The sequence below is a fragment of the Heptranchias perlo genome, chromosome 6 (assembly GCF_035084215.1).
Source record: "Heptranchias perlo isolate sHepPer1 chromosome 6, sHepPer1.hap1, whole genome shotgun sequence".
In the NCBI taxonomy this organism is placed as follows: domain Eukaryota; kingdom Metazoa; phylum Chordata; class Chondrichthyes; order Hexanchiformes; family Hexanchidae; genus Heptranchias; species Heptranchias perlo.
This window is the reverse complement of record NC_090330.1, coordinates 23624592-23644128: the sequence shown is the minus strand read 5'-3', so window position 1 is coordinate 23644128 and position 19537 is coordinate 23624592. Positions and strand designations below refer to the sequence as shown.

The following is a 19537-nucleotide window of genomic DNA, read 5'->3' as shown; positions in this document are numbered from 1 at the left end:
TCATTTTCACATGTCAGATGGTTGAATGATCGCAGATACCACATGATTTCTGATTCCACTGCTGCTTTCTCAATGATTTATTGGGCTGTTTGATCTACAGACAGAACTCACCACAGCTCCGAAGGTTGTTTCACTTATCATCTGGGCTTAGCTGATAAAAGCTCATCATACACGTGGTTACTGGAGGGAGCAGATTCTACCTACCCAGGCCCTTGCTTATTTTGGTAAAGAAGTTTGTTCAAGGATGCATAGAACTATTTTTAACAAAGCTTCCATACAATTCATTTGAATATCTTCATGTGCAGTACAGCAAGGACAGGAGAATTGTAATATACGTCCACGACTGATAACATGAAGCTAACATGTTTTTTCATGAAAAGATTTGTAGTAATTATTTATTGCAATCATCCAATCAAAAGATATTAGTACTGGAGAAATTCCATTTAGGGTAATTTTTCACTTATACTCCCAACATCAGACACCTTTTACAATAACAACAATAGCTTGCATTTATATAGTGCCTTTAACATAGTAAAATGTCCCAAGGCACTTCACTGCTACTCTGTTTTGGCAGTGAGACTTGTCATCCAGCTCTACTACTGCGAAAAACATGCTGGAGTCAGAGGATCATTCTATACAGATTGTACTGGATTAAACAGATTTCATCATACAAGGGACACAGATGGCTATATTACCTCTGAGTTGTCAAACTGGACTTCCTTAATTCCTCCTTGTGTTTCCAGAAAGATTTGGCAATAAACCACGCATAAAAAGGACTGATTGCTAACACATGCAAATCAGCTAAGATGCATTTTACTTGCCAAATCATTTAAAAATGCTTATTATGGTGTAATATATGCCAGACCAGTTTCTGTTCAACAGTTCAAATGAATTATCCTGGCCCCCTGACTGAGAAGAATTGGATGGATTTTATAGTCTAACAAAAGGGGATACAAGCATGTTAAAAGTCGTCTTTTTTAATAAAACCATACTAGTTAAGAATCTGTTTATTTGAAAGTTAACTGGTAATGGTTTGTAAGTCCTTAATAAGTCATGAAACATGACAATGATGGTATTTGTCTTCTAGATGTAACCGAACCCTATTGATGTTTCTATGTAGTCTCCATTTTGTGAATTTTCTGTACTTTGCTATTTGTGACTAAAATAAACTGGATAAATGAGAGAGTCTCTGGTGCTATTTACATTAGTAACATTTTTGTTGGTCTATCAAAAATATTTAAAACATCTCTAAAATTCTTACTTGCAAGAATTAGCTAGAGTTCACAGTTTGAAGTAATATTCTTTTAATCAAGAGTACTCCTTGGATGTGGAAGCTAAAAGTCACCCAAAATTGTGGCAATGTTGTCAGCCCAGCCACTGTTAACTTGCTTTTATTTTGTTTGTTCTGTTTTTACCTTGATCATCTTGATATACTTTACTCTTTTTGAAAATCATTTAATAGTTTTTATGTTGATTTTCTCATTCCAAATGAAAGAATTACATTTATGGCACATAAGATGAGATAAGGTCCTTTCACCCAATAAGCTTTATCCTTCCACAGATCATGTATAATAATAATATATCCTGTCATGAATAGCAAGCCAAGTAATTAAGTATCTGAGGGAAAGTTATGCAGGAATACCACCCGATCCCATAGGTAATCAAGCAAAAATCCAGAATATCTCTTCATCCACACTATTCAATGCTGGTCCGCTATCCCCCACAGATGACAGGATCACTACTATTTTACAATAAGCAAGTGCTGGACATAAAAAGACAATGATGAGAAAATCACATTTGGCCTATCCTTCCAATGAAGCAAGGTGCTTTTCCATTTTAAGACTGGCGGTGTTCTTAAGCTATAATGTCGCGCATACCTCACTTAAAAACCATGTAAGACAGTCACTTACCTAAAATGGTATCTTTAGCACATTTGTTATGCTAGATATTTTTAATTATTCTCAGGTCTTAGAACATATTCTGTGTTTGAATATGATGCATGCATTCATTCAGCACTATTAATGCTTGTAATATATATCCTGGTTGAAGATCATCAAAATGTAATTTGTAAACTTTGAGCTCGTTAACACCTCTCAAAGCAGTAGCATTGGCCATGCCTGCAGAGCAAAAAGGTGACCTCTTGGTATATGTGAGATCAGCTAATTTAAGTCATTTCTGTGTGCTCCTTGTGCTTAGTCCATAACACAGTAGGAGCGTATGATGGAGGGGGGCAGATTATGAGCTGAAAAAATGAAAGGGATGTGGCCGCTTAAAGATGAGTTGCTACATAGACAAAGGAGGAAAAACATTTTTTCAGCCTTTAGAAAGGCTGGAAATGTTTTTTGGAACATTTGTTAGCCTTTCCAAAAGTTGCTTGGGGGGTGGGGGGCAAAACAATTTCAGAAGACAATTTCAGAAGAAAATCAACATAAAAACAATTAAAACGATTCAGCAAAAGCTGGGAACGGATGCTGGAGAAGGCAACATACTATAAGGAACATGGTTAGGTTAAATTACACAACAGTACCATATACAATAACAATAACAACTTGCATTTATATAGCTTTAACCTGCTTCACATTAAATACCAAGTAAATGGTGCATGATTGCATGCCACAAAATATTGTCTTTCAACCTGTCCCACATTTAATGTTTGCCGATGCCAAGTCATGCACACCCATACTTCAGCAAGACACCCATTCAAGCTGCAATTTACAATGGGAAAACTTGCCACATGCACATCTTCCAAGCTTTACACATCTGTAACACAAATGTGGTTACTTACTGATACCAATGATGATTTTTAGACACACAACTATCATTGATCTCTTGTGTTTATGGAAATACAACAGTGTGATAACATTGAGCAACTATTCAGTGGGAAAAAAGCTGAAGTGCAGGCTATGCTGTCTATTGCATCAAATACCTGCTTGATCTGTGAGTAGTGCATTAGCTGATGTTGCAGTGCTAGCTGATAATTAGTCACATCATACGAGTTGAGGGTAGTGGCATCCCTATGTTGCAATTAGCTTGTAGCTGTTATTGCTGTAGATCCAAAACTCTGCAATTGGCACCTTGCTGACCCACAGGAAATTGAGTCAGTTGTCTTCAATCATTGGCAAGCTGATGTGCCAACGTCTGCACATATGGTCTGGGGCCTGCTGATTTCTCTGGTATGCTCCTTTTATCTTCCACTGGCTAAACCATGAAATACTGTATTTGAGGTACTTTTAAAAAAAACAAACTTACCTTAAGGAGATAAAAAAATATTACCACCAAATTTCCAGAAATAAATATAAAAAATTTAAATTTTATAAACATGGAGCAATTCTGTAATACCAGCGGCATTGCACTAGAAATGTAGTGAAAGTTTGAACTCACAAAAAAGTACAGGGGGTGAATTTCTTCAGGGATTCTCCTGCTCCATCGCCATAACTTTGGTGGAAACCCCATTTACGCGGATAAACGGAGTTTCCGCAGAAGTTACGGCGACGGAGAATGAGAAGCCCAGAGGACATTTAGGACGTCTTTGCTTTTGCCACTTCAAGAACTCCTGGGCCCATGAACCTTCCTTTCTACCAATCCAAATGACGCTAAGGAAGAAAAGAACACAGCTGAAATTAATACTGCATAATGGCGCTATGCGCAGTTTTAAATATAATCTGGTGTCTTTATGAGGTTTCCCCAAAACTGATTTGCGAGCCCTCAGCAGCATCAGCGCTTCTTCATCCCATTATACTGCTGTGTGCACAGCAGGATCAGAGTTCTGACCTAGATAATGTGGGAACCAGTGCTTATAGTTTGGTAGTGCTACTGGCGCACAGCAGCATATTATGTGAACACTGCAGGATTGAACTTCACTATAATAATTCTCCTTTCTGTTGCAATGAATGTGCTAAATTCTAGTGGTGTTTTGGGTAAATGACACTGTACAAAGGTGAACTGTGGTCTTCTTAAGTATCACATTGCTGTAACTGCTATGAAGACAGATATCAGTGTACGTAACCTTGTATTCTCATTAATAATGTCCTTGAGTGGACCTCATTGCAAGTAGAATTCTATAAAAAGTATCTGTACCTGGGCTGCTTCTAATACATGAAATATAAAAAACAAATAGAAGTTTTAACATTAAAAAAAAAGCTGCTGTGTGTCTTTAGCATTTTCAGTTTTTGTTTCGGGAGTTATAACATATTTGGATGCAAAGGTGGAGAATTTCAACTAGAACTGGAAACCGTCTGAACAGAATGCACACCCGATGTCGTCAGTAAGAGGCATGCGTGAAATTGGAGTATGTGCCCCATTTGATTAAGATTGGCGAGCTGCCAGCACTACTTGTGCTGTTTATTACCAGTTTGCTGAGAGTGGGAGGTTAGAAAATCAGTCGTCAGTGATACCATTTAAGGGCGGACTGCACCTATTAAAGGGGAGCTGCACTTCGGTTGCTTTCATCTGAATTGGAATTGAACACTGAAAATAGCTGGCAAAAGTGGCGCAGGAAGGACTGCTCAATATTCAGACGCTGCTCTGAAGATCCTCATGGAGGTGGTGACCAGGAGGAAGGAGCTGCTCTTTGCAGTGGATGAGAGAAGGGTTCCAAGGCAAGTTGCTGGCACCAGTGGGCATAGGTGGTAGAGTAAGTGACTGCAAGGAGCATAGCACCCAGAACCTGGCTGCAATGCCAGAAAGAATAAATGATCTGACCAGAGCTGCTAAGTTAAGACTCTTACTCACATTTCTCTTACTCTCTGCTTAGCCTAGCACCCACTGTAGCCCCAGCACTCACGACTCTTGCATCTCCCACTTCCTGTCAATCTCCTCCAATCACAGCAGCACATTTCACTGAATCATCTTCTGCTGCTATTTGTACACTCGGCAACTGCTACTGTCCTCACATTTACTCCCCTCACCCCTCACTTCCTCAGACCGCTGCCATCTTTCATGCACCAGCAACATTATTCTACCCTGACAGGCACATTTTCACAACCTGTCACCAGGCCACATAGTCCCTTTCTTCTTGCAGGAAGTAGGCAGAGAGAGGAAGAGGGCCATCATTTATCCATGTCCTTTCCCAATTGGAAGAGGCAGCCATGGGCATTGTGGGCAGCGAACGCAGCTGGGGTGTGGCAACTGGTGAAGCTGGAGGATATGTTCTGCATAATATACTATGAATCAGCTGTACTAATTAGAGACAACATAATGGCAATAGAAAAAAGGAACATAAGTAACATTAAGATAGAAACAGAATCCACATGGATTGAGACAAAGGATAAGAAGGGATCAGTCACGTTAATAGGTATATTCTACAGACTACCTAATTGTGGAAGGGAAGTGGAGAATGAAATATGTAGACAAATCTATGAAATGAGTAAAAAACATCGAAAAATAATCTTGGGAGATTTCAACTACATAAGAACATAAGAAATAGAAGCAGGAGTAGGCCATACATCATCAAGACTGCTCCACCATTCAATAAGGTCATGACTGATCTTTTACCTCAACTCCACTTTCCTGCCTTATCCCCAAATCCCTTGATTCCCTTAGTGTCCAAATATCCATCAATTTCAGTCTTGAATATACTCAATGAATGAGCATTCACAGCCCTCTGAGGTAGAGAAGTACCCCCAAATAAGCTGGTAAGAAGAGGTAGGGAAAGGAGAAAAGGGAATGGAGTTTTTACAGTGTGTACATGACTCCTTTTTTACCCAGTATGTAAGAAGCCCAACTAGAGAGGAATCACTACTGGATCTAGTAATGGGAAATGAACTAGAACAGATAAGACAAGTAAGCATAGGGGAACATCTAGGCGATAGCGATCGCTACATAATAAGGTTTCAAATATTGATTGAGAAAGACATATTTAAGACAAAAACCAAAGTAATAGATTGGAAAAAAGCTAATTTTGAGGGGATGAGAATGGAACTAGGGCAGGTAAACTGGAAAAAAATGTTGACAAACAAAGAAATAGCACAGCAGTGGATAATATTCGAAATGGTGACCAACATAGTTCAAGAGAAATATATCCCACTAAAAAGCAAGAACAAACTAGCCAGTAATGACACGCCATGGATGACTAAAGAAATAAGGGCAAAATTGAAACTAAAGGAAAAGGCATTCACCAAGTACATAGACAACAAAGGAGAGGATGACAAAAGAGAATATGAAGAGGTTAAGAATGAAGTCAAAAAAACAATTAGGAAAGCAAAGGGGAACTACAAGATTAAATTATAAAGGAATATAAAAAGAAATAGTAAAATATTCTACAGAACCATAAATAACAAAAAGAAAAATCAGAATAGGGATAGGGCCATTAAAGGATGCACAAGATAAACTCACAGGTAACAACAGCGAAATGGCAGAAATATTGAATTGTTACTTTGCCTCCGAATTTATCGGGGGACTAACAAGGTGGGCAGGGCATTAGAAGAAAAGGTTGAAAAAGATATTAAAATAATTAAGGTAGAAAGGGGGGAGATAATTGATAAACTAATCAAACTAGTCCAGGGAACCATAGACCAGTTAGCTTATCATAGGTGGTAGGAAAGATAATGGAATCTTTACTCAAAGATGTAACAGAAAGTCATCTAGAGAACAAAACTATAATAAAAAATAGTCAGCACAGATTTCAGATGGGAAAGTCATGCTTGACCAACCTTACTGAATTCTTTGAAGTAGTAACAGAAAGAGTAGACAAGGGTGATGTAGTAGATGTAATATATTTGGATTTCCAAAAGGCCTTCAATAGGGTGTCACATTGTAGATTCATGGCTAAGGGCAGAGGATGTGGAGTCAGGGGACAGGTAGCAGAATGGGTAGCAAGCTGACTACAAAACAGAAAACAGAGAGTAGAGGTTAAGGGTAGCTACTCAGATTGGCAAAAGGTGGGAAGTGGTGTACCACAGGGATCGGTGCTGGGACCATTGTTGTTCACAATTTACATTAACGATTTGGATTCAGGAATCTGAAAAATTTGCAGACGACACCAAATTGGGGGGGAGGGGGTGCGGTGTAGTTAATACAAAGGAAGAATGCGACAAAATGCAAGAGGACATTAATAAACTTGCTGAATGGGTGTGTAATTGGCAAATGAATTTCAATATAGTTAAGTGTAAGGTGGTGCATTTTGGTACGAAGAATAAGGAGGCCACTTACTTCTTGGATAATAAGAGTCTAAACAGAATAGAGGAGCAAAGGGATCTAGGGGCACAGTGACACAAATCACTAAAAGTAGCGATGCAGGTTAATAAGGTCATAAAAAAAGCAAATCAAGCACCAGGGTTCATTTCTAGAGGGATTGAATTGAAAAGCAAAGAAGTTTTGTTAAACTTGTGCAGAACCTTGGTTAGACCACTTGGAGTATTGTGCACAGTTCTGGTCTCCGTATTATAGAAAGGATGTAGACGCATTGGAGATGGTGCAAAAAAGATTCACAAGGATGATACCAGAACTGAGAGGATATCCTTATTAGGAAAGGCTGATCAGGCTGGAGCTCTTTTCTATAGAAAAGAGAAGGCTGAGGGGTGACCTCATATAGGTCTTTAAGATAATGATAGGGTTTGGTAGGATAGAAGGAGAGAAAATGTTTCCACTTATGGGGGAGTCCAAAACTGGAGCTCATAAATTTAAAATAGTCGCTAATAAATGCAATCGGGAATTCAGGAGAAACTTCTTTAACCAAGGATGATAAGTAGTAAGAATGTGGAACGCGCTACCACAAGGAGTAGTTGAGGCATATGATCATATGAATTAAGAGCAGGAGTGGGCCATTCGGCCCCTCGAGCCTGCTCTGCCATTTGATAAGATCATGGCTGATCTGATTGTGACCTCAACCCTACTTTCCCATCTACCTACTATAACCTTTGACTCCCTTGTTAATCAGGAATCTACCTAACTCAGCCTTAAAAATATTCAATGAACCTGTCTCCACCGCTCTCTGGGGAAGGGAGTTCCACAGACTCACGACCCTCTGAGAGAAAATATTTCTCCTCATCTCCGTCGTAAATGGGTGACTCCTTATTTTTAAATAGTGTCCCCTAGTTTTAGTCTCTCGCACAAGGGGAAACACAAAGGATGATGGTAGTGGTTGTTGGAGGCCAATCATCTCAGCACCAGGACATTGTTGCAGGAGTTCCTCAGGGCAGTGTCCTAGGCCCAACCATCTTCAGCTGCTTAATCAATGATCTTCCCTCCATTATAAAGTCAGAAATGGGGATGATCGTTGATGATTGCACAGTGTTCATTCCAGTCGCAATCCCTCAGATAATTAAGCAGTCCACGCCCGCATGCAGCAAGACCTGGACAATATCCAGGCTAGGGCTGATGAGTGGCAAGTAACATTCGCGCCAGACAAGTGCCAGGCAATGACCATCTCCAACAAGAGAGAATCTAACCACCTCCCCTTGATATTCAATGGCATTACCATCGCCGAATCCTCCACCATCATCATCTTGGGGGTCACCATTGACCAGAAATTAACTGGACCAGCCACATAAATACTGTGGCTACAAGAGCAGGTCAGAGGCTGGGTACTCTGTAGCGAGTGACTCACCTCCTGCCTCCCCAAAGCTTTTTCATCATCTATAAGGCACAAGTCAGGAGTGTGATGGAATACTCTCCACTTGCCTGGATGAGTGCAGCTCCAACAACACTCAAGAAGCTCGACACCATCCAGGACAAAGCAGCCCGCTTGATTGGCACCCAATCCACCACCCTAAACATTCACTCCCTTCACCACCGGCGTACTGTGGCTGCAGTGTGTACCATCTTCAGGATGCACTGCAGCAACTTGCCAAGGCTTCTTTAACAGAACCTCCCAAACCCGCAATGTCTACCACCTAGAAGGACAAGGGCAGCAGGCACTTGGGAACAACACCACCTGCACGTTCCCCTTCAAGTCACACACCATCCCGACTTGGAAATATATTGCCATTCCTTCATCGTTGCTGGGTCAAAATCCTAGAACTCACTACCTAACAGCATTGTGGGAGAACCTTCACCACACGGACTGCAGTGGTTCAAGAAGGCGGCTCGCCACCACTTTCTCAAGGGCAATTAGGGATGGGCAATAAATGCTGGCCTTGCCAGCGACGCCCACATCCCATGAACGAATGAAAAAATACATCCTCTCAGCATCTACCCCTTCAAGTCCTCTCAGGATCTTATATGTTTCAATAAGATCACCTCTCATTCTTCTAAACTCCAATGTATACAGGCCCAACTTGTCCGACCTTTCCTCATAAGATAACCCCCTCATCCCAGGAATCAGTCGAGTTAACCTTCTCTGAGCCACCTCTAAAGCAATTATGTCCTTTCTTAAATAAGGAGACCAAAACTTCACACAGTATTCTAGATGTGGTCTCACCAATGCCCTGTACAACTGTAGCAAAACATCCTTACTTTTATATTCCATTCCCCTTACAATAAATGACAACATTCCATTTGCCTTCCTAATCACTTGCTGTACCTGCATACTAACTTTTTGTGATTCATGTACTAGGACACCCAGTTCTCTCTGTACGTCAGAGTTCTACAATCTCTCTCCATTTAAATAGCATAGATGCATTTAAGGGGAAGCTCGAAAAGCACATGAGGGAGAAAGAATGGAAGGGTATCCTGATAGGGTTAGATGAAGTAGGGAGGGAGGAGCCTTGTGTGGAGCATAAACGCCGGCAGACACCAGTTGGGCTGAATGGTCTGTTTCTGTGTTGTAGCTTTTATGTAACTCGATGAGGAAGGAGGCTCATGTGGAACATACACACCGGCAGAGTCCAGTTGGGCAGAATGGCCTGTTTCTGTGTTGTAGCTTTGATGTAACTTGATGAATCAGGAGAATTGCATGGGGCTGTACTGAAGGACACCTCCAGACCTATCTAGGCAGCAGAATCTCTGTTTTAGAAGGCCAATTGTCTGCTCTATAAGAACTCTGGTTGAGACGTGGCATTCATGAGCTAGGTGGTCAGAGGATTCCCCTGGTCCCCAAGCACCCAGCCTGACACCCGATGGTCTGGATGGAAGCGAAGGGGGCGGGATTAAAGACTGGTGGAGGATAAATGCATCAAGAAAACTACGAGGAAACCTGACACAGACCTGCATGATGTGCTGCCTGTAGTCACACACCAGCACATCATTCAAGGAATGGAAGCCATTCCCATTAACAAAGATACGGGGTTCTTCATTTGGAGCACGCAAAGCTGTATGGGCACAGTCGATGATGCCCAACACCTACTATTCTGGCCAAACCCGGAGCTCTTTCTTCTGACTCTGCTGCCTCATTGGGAAGGTGATAAATTCGTTCCATTTAGCAAGGAGGTCATCTATGACGTGCCTGATGCAGAGATGGATTGCAAATTGACTAATGTTGCTGATGTCACCTGTTGCAGCCTGGAATTGCCCTGAGACATAGAAATAATTCAGAGCCACAGTCAGCTTTACAGCCACAGGCAGTGATGTGCACATACCCCGGTGCTGGGTTGCTTTTGGTGCTGCAACAGGTGACATCAGTAAAATTCATCAACATAACTTTGCCATAGCCTCCCTTGTGAGGCGGAGAAGCCAGACACAGTGTTCCTCAGCTAAGTTGAGGTAAGAAGTTTGGTTACAGAAGACCTTTATGCCTCCTGCGCCCTCCCCGCCATCGATCTCTTCTCCCAGAAGCTGTAGGTATCTGCTCTCTTCCTCGTCCAGCCGCAACAGCAGACTCAGCAACACATCTACAATTTCACTGATGATGAGCTGAAGCCCCTGCACAGAAGCTCCTTCACAAAGTTGCTTTCCAAAAGTTTTCAACACAACTATAGCAGCCAACACAGCTAAACAAAGGGCCTACTGGCAGCCCAGAAAGACTAACCAAAGACTTACTTGAATGAAATGAGGATCCCTTTCAGTAATAGTTGGCGCCAAGAATTGCTGGGCGGTCTTAAGTATTAGTGAATCCGGTGCTCCACAGTTCAACTTGGGAAAAGGTTCTTCACACAGGCGAAGGACCCTTATATTAATATTTTAACGAGGCTCCCGCTGCCCGGGACATTTAAAAGTTTTATGATGGAATATGGCAGGCACGCACCTCCGGGGGAGATCACGACACAAAATCCATCTCCCTAACATTCACTTTATGCCCATAAAATGGGCTAAATAAATTTGAATTTGTCCGTCAATATCTCTTTTAGGAGTATAAGTATTATTGCGGTCACTTTGAACTTTACGTACCTTTTTTTTCAAACCTGTCATTGCTCTGCTGTAGATTTTATTGGTGTTTCATTCGTAATTGGATGCAGAAAGAGGTAAAATGTTCAATTTCTGGTGGCCCTTATGCTGGTGAGGAGAGATCTTAAGGGGGTAGAATTTCCGTGGGGGTCTCCTAATTGCCCACCATAACTTGGGTGGAAGATCGGCGGAAACCCCAAACAACATTTGTTTGCATCGTTTTTTGGTGTTTCCGCTGATATTGTGCCGAAATTATAAAGGGAGTTTAGGAGAACCCTCACAGAAATGACTAACGAAGAGGTACTGACTTCAAAGAAAGGATTTGACTAACATTACCTAATTTTAAAAAAACATTGCAAAAAATCAGGAGAATATTTAGTAACTCTATTTTTGTGTTTTTTTATATGGTGAATATTTCTGTTTAAACAGTGGGAGCATTGCTGAGGAACTCGCTGGAAATAATTACTGAGCTTGCTGTGTGAGAAGCTTGAATAAATTCACTGAGTTGAAATCGTTGAACCTTTGCTTAATTGTTTCTCTTATAGTATATATTTTTTTTAACTCGGGCCCATAGATTCCAGGGGTCTGCAAGGTCATCAGATTTCTTCCTGTCTGAGGTTGAGCATACAACTTGCCATTTGCAGAGTCTAGATAATCTGTATTCTATATTTTTTTCTGCAGTTGTCGGCTTTACTAGCACAATATTTCTGTTGCTGTTTGCTAATAATTTCTGCAGTGATACAGCGGTTTCCTCTGGATTGCTGACAATGCTTCGGGAGTCCCAAGATTGTCAATGTTTGCAGGGGGCCTGCGCACAGAAAAGTTGGAAAACAGTGCTCTATAGCTGTTAATTCAACTATCTCCCCGCTAGTTTGGTAGTTCCTCCAATTATTTTTGTCCAGTTATGTCATCGACACTCATTATTTTAACAGAAATAGGATACACGTATGGAGTAGTAGACTCGTGGAATAGACTCCCATTAAAAAAGGCTAATTTCACCGTTAATCAATACTGTTAAAAAAAACTCAATGAAAATTTAGCTGAGAGTAAGAAAGAATGTTGTAAGTATAATTATAGGCATACATGAGCAAATACTGTACTGGGACCATAGAAATGTCATCTGTGGAATGAAAATGGTCAGGTTTGAATGATATAAGTTGTAATGTGAGACTGATATCCAGAAGTTTTACTTCATTATCTTTGGGTGGTCAGGGAGAAATTAAAATAGAGATTTATATGCTTGAAAGTTTTACCTATTGTTACTCTTCTTCCTTGAGATATTAAATAAATAGGGGTAGAGGCCATGATATGACAAATTGTACATTCTTTGTTGGAAATATCAGAGGTTAGATTGTAGTTTCTCGTTCCTTATGTTTTCAATGAGAAAAAATGTTAAAGACTTACAGAAATGAATCGTTTTCTGAGAAATAATAGGAAGCTATTTAATAATAGTTAATAACTTTTTTTATCTTAGCAATAAAATGTGCAGAAGGAATTATAGTCACCAACATCTGCAAAATCATACTAGAATCTAATATAAGGCTACTCCTGTCACAACAGCTTGTTTGGTTGGGTCCTAGTGCTGTCCAACTGTTTAGCTGCCTCTGCCGAGTTCATTATGTCTTAGACGAACAGCTGGTAGTGAATGAATTCCTGAGATTTAGTGTCACTCTTGTTTTTAACTTGCAGAATGATTTATCTAATTGAAAAATATAGTTATTTTCACAAATTATTTTTATTTGCTACTTGCATTTCTTCACAGAGGGTCAGAGTTCTGAATGTTCTTTCCATTTCAGCAGAATCATTTAGTTTCATGGAATTATACAGCACAGCAGACCAATCATCTCATCATGCTTGTGCCACCTCCCTGAAAGAGCTATTCACTTAGTCCCATTCTCTGCCCTTTCCCCATAGCATTTAATTTTTCTTTTTTGACTATTTAGCCACTTCCCTTTTAAAAGCTATTATGGATTCTGCTTCCACCATTACTTTTGGTAGGGTATTTTATGTTCTTACAGCCCTTCAAGAAACATACCTCCTAATACCTTCCTCCATTCTTTTGGTGATGATCTTAAATTTATACCGACTCACTGACCAGCTTTTCCCTACTTATCTTATGAAAACCTTTCATAAGTTTGAACACTTTTCTATCAGATTACCTCTTTTGTTCTAGTTAAAAGTTTCTCCAGTATCCCCTCTTGGCGTTTTAGTAAATCTTTTCTGTACGTTTCCATGGCATTTCTCCCAACATCGGGCACCTAAAACTGAAAGTTATGAGGTAGATTTTTCATCTTGCCACCCAGGCATAAACTGGCATTGTGGATCAGCTAGCCATTATAGAAGCCGCCCGATCAATAGATAGGAAAATTGGGAGGTTTTGATAATGGGTGGCCAATCTGCAATGCCACTTTTATGCCCGTGTGAAAGTTGAATATATTTCCCAACAGGGCCAATATCCCTGATCAAGATCCATACGGCCCCTGGGCACACCTGGCTGGTTGTGGCATAAGGGATGTATGACTATTGGTGTTGCAATAAATATATAGGGATGCCGGGAGAAGAGGATTTGGGCTGGGCTGAGCACAGACTGATTTTGTTTTAGCATTACTTCTTCGCTTTTGTACCCTATGCTCCTATTTCTAAATATAACTGTTGACGTAGAGACCCAGGAGTTGCTTTTTGAACCAGACTGTTCGCAACCTCAGTATCCTATTTAACCCCGATGAGCTTCTGACATATATCCTCTACAACTCAAAGACTGCCTACATCCACCTCTGTCTCTGACTCAATCCATTTGCTGCTGACATCCTCATCCATGCTTTTGTCACCTCCATTCTTGACTATTCCAATGTTCTCTTGGCTGACCTCCCAACCTCCACCCTAAGCTCATCCAAAACATTCCTGCCCGTATCCTATCCCGCACCAAGTCCCCATGATCCATCGCCCCAGTCCTCACTAACCCATGTTGGCTCCCGGTCCGGCAATTTAGAATTCTCCTTGTGTTTAAAACCCTTTATGGCCTCGCCCTCCCTATCTCTGTGACCCCTGTAACCTCCTCCAGCCTTACACCTCCAGAACTCTGTGTTCTGCTGGCTTTTTTACATTCCCTCCTTTCATCCTATCATTGATGGTCATGCATTCAGCTGTCTAGACCCTACATTCTGGGAATGCCTCCCTAAACCACTTCTCTCTCCTCCTTTAAGACCCTCCTTAAAACCTATCACTTTGACCTAGCTTTCAGTCATCCCTCCCAATAGCTGCTCCTTTGGCTTGGTGTCTGAAGGTCTGCTCTAAAGTCCTTTCTAGGTTTCCTGGTCATGCTGGTGATTTGGCATCCAGCATGCTTGTGGGCCATGAGATGTAGCAGCATCTTTCCCCACCCCCTTCTCAAAACACCAATCAAGCTCCTGTTGGCACCTTTCCCCATCCCCTTTTCCATTTCACTGCTTTAACAGAGAGCTTTGAACACCCTTCTAAAAAAATGGAGCAAGAGCAAAGTTCCATGATAATTTGTCAGGGCTGATTTTGTGTCCCATCTGTGCTTGAAATCAGGGTATACCAGAGACAAAAATTGGCCCTATGGTGTCTCATCATGAGGGAAACTTCACCTCAGGCTTTGCACTATACCTGCTCAGGAAAGAGCAGCCTTAATATCAACAATCATATGGTGGGAGAGAATCCCATAGACATTTATCAGTCCTCTTGATCATGGAGTTTGTGTAGAAACTGCTAAAAATGGAAAGAGTAAGCAAAAAAAGTCAACAAATCTGAGTTAAGCAAATGACTGATTATGACCCATTTACCCATTTGTTTTAAAAGACCCAAACTAACATTTTTGCAAATCAATTAACTTTTTTTGCTGTAAATCAGCCTTTCAAACATTGAAAGTATGTCTAAAAGTACATCTCCAACTTGGACCATTGTTACTGCTCATGCAGGATCTTCATAGGTGTTCAGTCCTAAATTGCTGTGCCTGAATTGGTCACCAGTGTGTGTGCTCACAACTCAATGGCTTACAAACAATTGATGTAAGAAGCATCCACAAGAGTTCTCAGTTTAACACACTCTAATGCTCAACAAAGTGATCAGATGAAAAAACCTCAATAAATTTGCAGTGAGCATCCTACAACTGGACTAACAAAGTTGCAAAAGCTAAAATATGTTTTACTTTGGAATATCCACCTGTTGATGGATAAGAAACAACACATCAACCATCATGCATCATCCTGATTATCAATAAATCATTTATTCACAGATTTGGCTTGTTTATTTATTGTAGTATGCACCACACTTAGTCAGATGATGACTACCGTAAAGCAATGACATTTCACATGAGTTAACTTTCACCACTTTCTACAAAATAGTCTGTAGGAAAGATCTTCATGAGCTCAGGTGTCGGTTGCCTGATACACAGAAGAAAAGATTTTAAAACTGTAAAAGTTTATCCATGTGAAAGTTTTTCATCTTCAAGGATGTTTTACACAGTTGATACAAGTATTCTAACATAAATTTTATTACTTCTCTAATGAACTAAATATCAAACTGTGGAGCTTTACTTCAGTTTTGTCATATCATACAATACTGCTGTTCAGTGGTTGTTGATGGTACACACAGATACGATCCTGGTCACCTATCTCACCGTTCTATGCTCTGTGTAAAGTACTGTTCAAGCAGAGTTTCGTCATACTAGATTTTGGAATAATCAAGTTGTTTATCACGGATTTACAATATTATTGTTTTTTTTAAACTGTTACAACTTAATTTGAAAATCAAGTGAAAGATAAGTTTGCTTAAGGAAATGCAATGGACACTGATTGTATTGTAGAATTCAGGATTCATAAACTGACGAATATTTCTCCTTCGCAGAGGTTCAGAACCCTTTGAACAACAGTAGCATTTTTGCACCATAACAAACTGATTTTCTTTTTAAAGAGAGATGGTCAGAGACAGAGAATGTCAATGTGCTTCACGGTGCAAAGAAAACACAGCGCCTAAATGGTTAAGAATACAGACAATGGCTGAATTGCAAAGCAGCTGGATTCACCTACACCTTCACATGCCTTGTGCTTTTCCATTAAACCATGCTAGAATCAATACTGTTCATATATCAGTGCAACATTGTCCTAGCTTGACTAACTAAACATTCATTATTTCTTAAGAAATGATTTATAAAATTGCACTAAGCAATTCGAGCTTGGTAACGAGAACAGGGTTCATTAAAAGGGAGAATTTGGTGAGCGAACAGTCTCAGACGAGCTTGGTGAGTAATCTTCAGATTCAGAGTTGTGTTCTGGTGCGTTAGTTTGTACCACGTAGCTTCTCCTCACATCCTGGTTGCATCTTCTTCGGAAAACCTGCCTCTCCTTATCAAGAGCGGTGGTCTGTCAGGGTCATAAAATAGTAAATGAGAAAAAAATCAGGTTTGGGACAAATATAGGAACAAAATCTAATATTACACAATATTACCATCAATGATCAATGGAAACAATACTTAATAGATATTTCACTGGTATGTTTTGTTCATGGATATTTTGCAAATTGTTATTTATATTTCTAGACTGTGATTTTAGAAGCATTCCCCAGCACAGGCATCCGTCATTTTGCACAATACTTCATTTACTATAAAATAATGCTTGTAGAACATATTTGTTGAAGTTAGCTTTTCAATACTCAAAAACCTCATTTTATTCTGCTCACTCTGAAATGGGAAATTCATGCAAAAGTAAATCCAGTCCACCCTCATTTTAAGATTCTTATTCACAGCACTGAATCTATTGTAAGATTTTAGCTCAAGACTTTTCACTCAAGGCCTTTTCCATGTTATGAATCATTCACTATAATGTATGCCTAAAACGCAGGACTACTAGGGTCTCTGTTAGAGTGAGGCTGGAGATGGCATAAAATCCTTAATTTATTTTCTTAATCAGTTTTTCTCTTCCCCCCCTCATCCTCCATTCCTACAAATGTAGACTCCTTCCTCAGGTTGTAATGTGCTTCAACAAGCTGCATTACCCTTGATTCAATTGTTCATAATTTATGTCTAAAGTTGAAATTAGTTCTTGCTTTTCTTTCTTTTAGAATTCTAATCAAGACCATTGGTTTGCAGTTTTTTCCCAAAACATCAGTAAACATCCTGGAATTCCACATAATAAAAATTGAATTTGACTTATTCAGTCACCATAAGCCCAATGGCCCTGATTATATGGAATAGCAGTCTCTTTGTATAGTAAAGGCAAGGCCACTGGTTTTCTATTTTCACAGGAAAAAGAATCAGAATCATGAAATGCAATCCTAAAACACCAGTAAAATTGTCCTTCCCCCATATAATAAAAACAGAATTTGGCATATTCATTCACCATGAACTTATGACCCTGCTTATAAAATATTATCTATTCACACTGAATGGGAAACAAAGTTGAACACTGAGAATTTACACAGTAAAGTAAGCAACATTGGTCAACCACTAAATATAAGTGAATATAAATTGATGAATCTATTCTGTCAGGATCATCCAACTGTTCTGATTTTGTTTCTTATTTGGCTAGCCAGAAGCAACGACCATTGAAAAATAAAAATCAGAAAACCCATCCAATAATTAGATTTAAAAAATGAATACATAAACTAAATTCATTAAAAAAGAAATAAAATAAGCAATTCTCCATGAATTTAAATCTTTACACTGACCCCAGCTGGCCAGAACTTTGTATCACAGTCTGACTTCCCAGTACCTATTGTCTCAGTTAGCTGCTTCTCTCTCTATATCCGTGCACACACACACACATTTTCTATATATATATATATATATATATAGAAAAAGAGATAATATTCAATAACTCTTTATATAATGAAGTTTTTATTTCCACAACTCAGGCTGACAGGGCTTTCGCTTGTGAGTTATAATCAGCCTCAAAAGTGAAAATAGAAAACAATTTAAGGAAGAAATCAGTGAGCATTCTATTTACAACACTTGGAGCGTTAAATTAGATTCATTATTTTATGGATATTTCAGGGTTTTTTTTAATGTCTGGTACATCAACGCAAACTAATGATGCCATTGAACCACTGTCATCTTGCTAGTATGGAAAAATTGTTCTTATTTCAACATTTTAAAAGCCATTAAAGGGTTAGAACTAAAAATATAGATTAGGTACTATGCGGAAAATAAGTACAACATATAATCACACTTTCATAAGATCCTCCTAGTCTTAAGACTCTGTTCTTGGAACACACTGGAGCAGCTTCTGCTGAAAAGTTGGTTAAGATCTGCCATATTTGCTACAACACAAGCTTCATAATTGTGTCATCAAACACTTATTCATTTTCATGGTGGCTAGGGCTGCTGTTATACTACATTTACCTATCTCAGACCAATATACGGAGAGTGCAATATTGCAGCCAACAGACCAGAGTCAGACCACACTGAACTGAGTGACAAAAGACACTGCACATGCATGAATATACATCAATGAAACATATGTAGAAATTGCATAATTCGAAATGGATCTTATTCCATGTCAGGAAAACCTCATAGCCTCTGCATGAGAGAGTAACAAGTGAGATACAGGAACAGGAGTAGGCCATTTAGCCCCTCAAGCCTGTTCCGATGAGATCATGGTTGACCTGTGACCTAACTCCATATATCTGCCTTCGCCCCACATCCCTTAATAACTTTGGTTAACAAAAATCCATCAATCTCAGATTTAAAATTAACAATTGAGCTAGCATCAACTGCCGTTTATGGAAGAGTTTTCCAAACTTCTACCACCCATTGAGTGTAAAAGTGTTTCCTAACTTCACTCCTGAAAGTCCTGGCTCTAATTTTTAAGGCTGTGTTCCCTAATCTTAGACTCCCCAACCAGTGTAAATAGTTTCTCTCTATCTACCCTATCAGTTCTCCATAATATCATGAAAACTTCAATCAAATCACCCCTTCATCTTCTAAATTCCAGGGAATACGACCTTAGTTTGTGTAATCGCTCCTTGTAAATTAACCCTTGGAATCCAGGTATAATTCTAGTAATTCTACACTGCACTCCTTCCAAGGTCAATACATCCTTCCTAAGGTGCAGTGCCTAGAACTGAACACAGTACTCCAGGTGTGGTCTAACCAGGGTTTTGTATAGCTGTAGCATAACTTCTACCCCTTGTATTCTAATCCTCTAGATATAAAGGCCAGCATTCCATTAGCCTTTTTGATTATTTTCTGTACCAATCCATGACATTTTAATGATCTATGTACATGGATTCCTAAGTCTCTTTGGACTTCCACTGTTTCGAGCTTTTCACCATTTAGAAAATATATAAAAATATCTATCCTTTTTAGGGCCAAAGTGGATGA

At 39.7% G+C, this 19537-nt stretch overlaps 1 protein-coding gene across 2 annotated transcripts in view; it reads right to left on the bottom strand.

The window, feature by feature from the left end:
* Window positions 1-15426: 15426 nt before the first annotated feature.
* dclk1a (doublecortin-like kinase 1a) overlaps window positions 15427-19537 on the bottom strand; it is a 293560-nt gene continuing 289449 nt past the window's right edge. Inside the window, exon 17 of one of the 2 annotated variants that reach the window (XM_067985937.1) lies at window positions 15427-16580. In XM_067985937.1, coding sequence (XP_067842038.1) covers window positions 16416-16580 — 165 coding nt within the window. In that variant the 3' untranslated portion in view covers window positions 15427-16415. The remainder of the gene's footprint in view (window positions 16581-19537) is intronic. The other variant, XM_067985938.1, reaches the window with a different exon arrangement.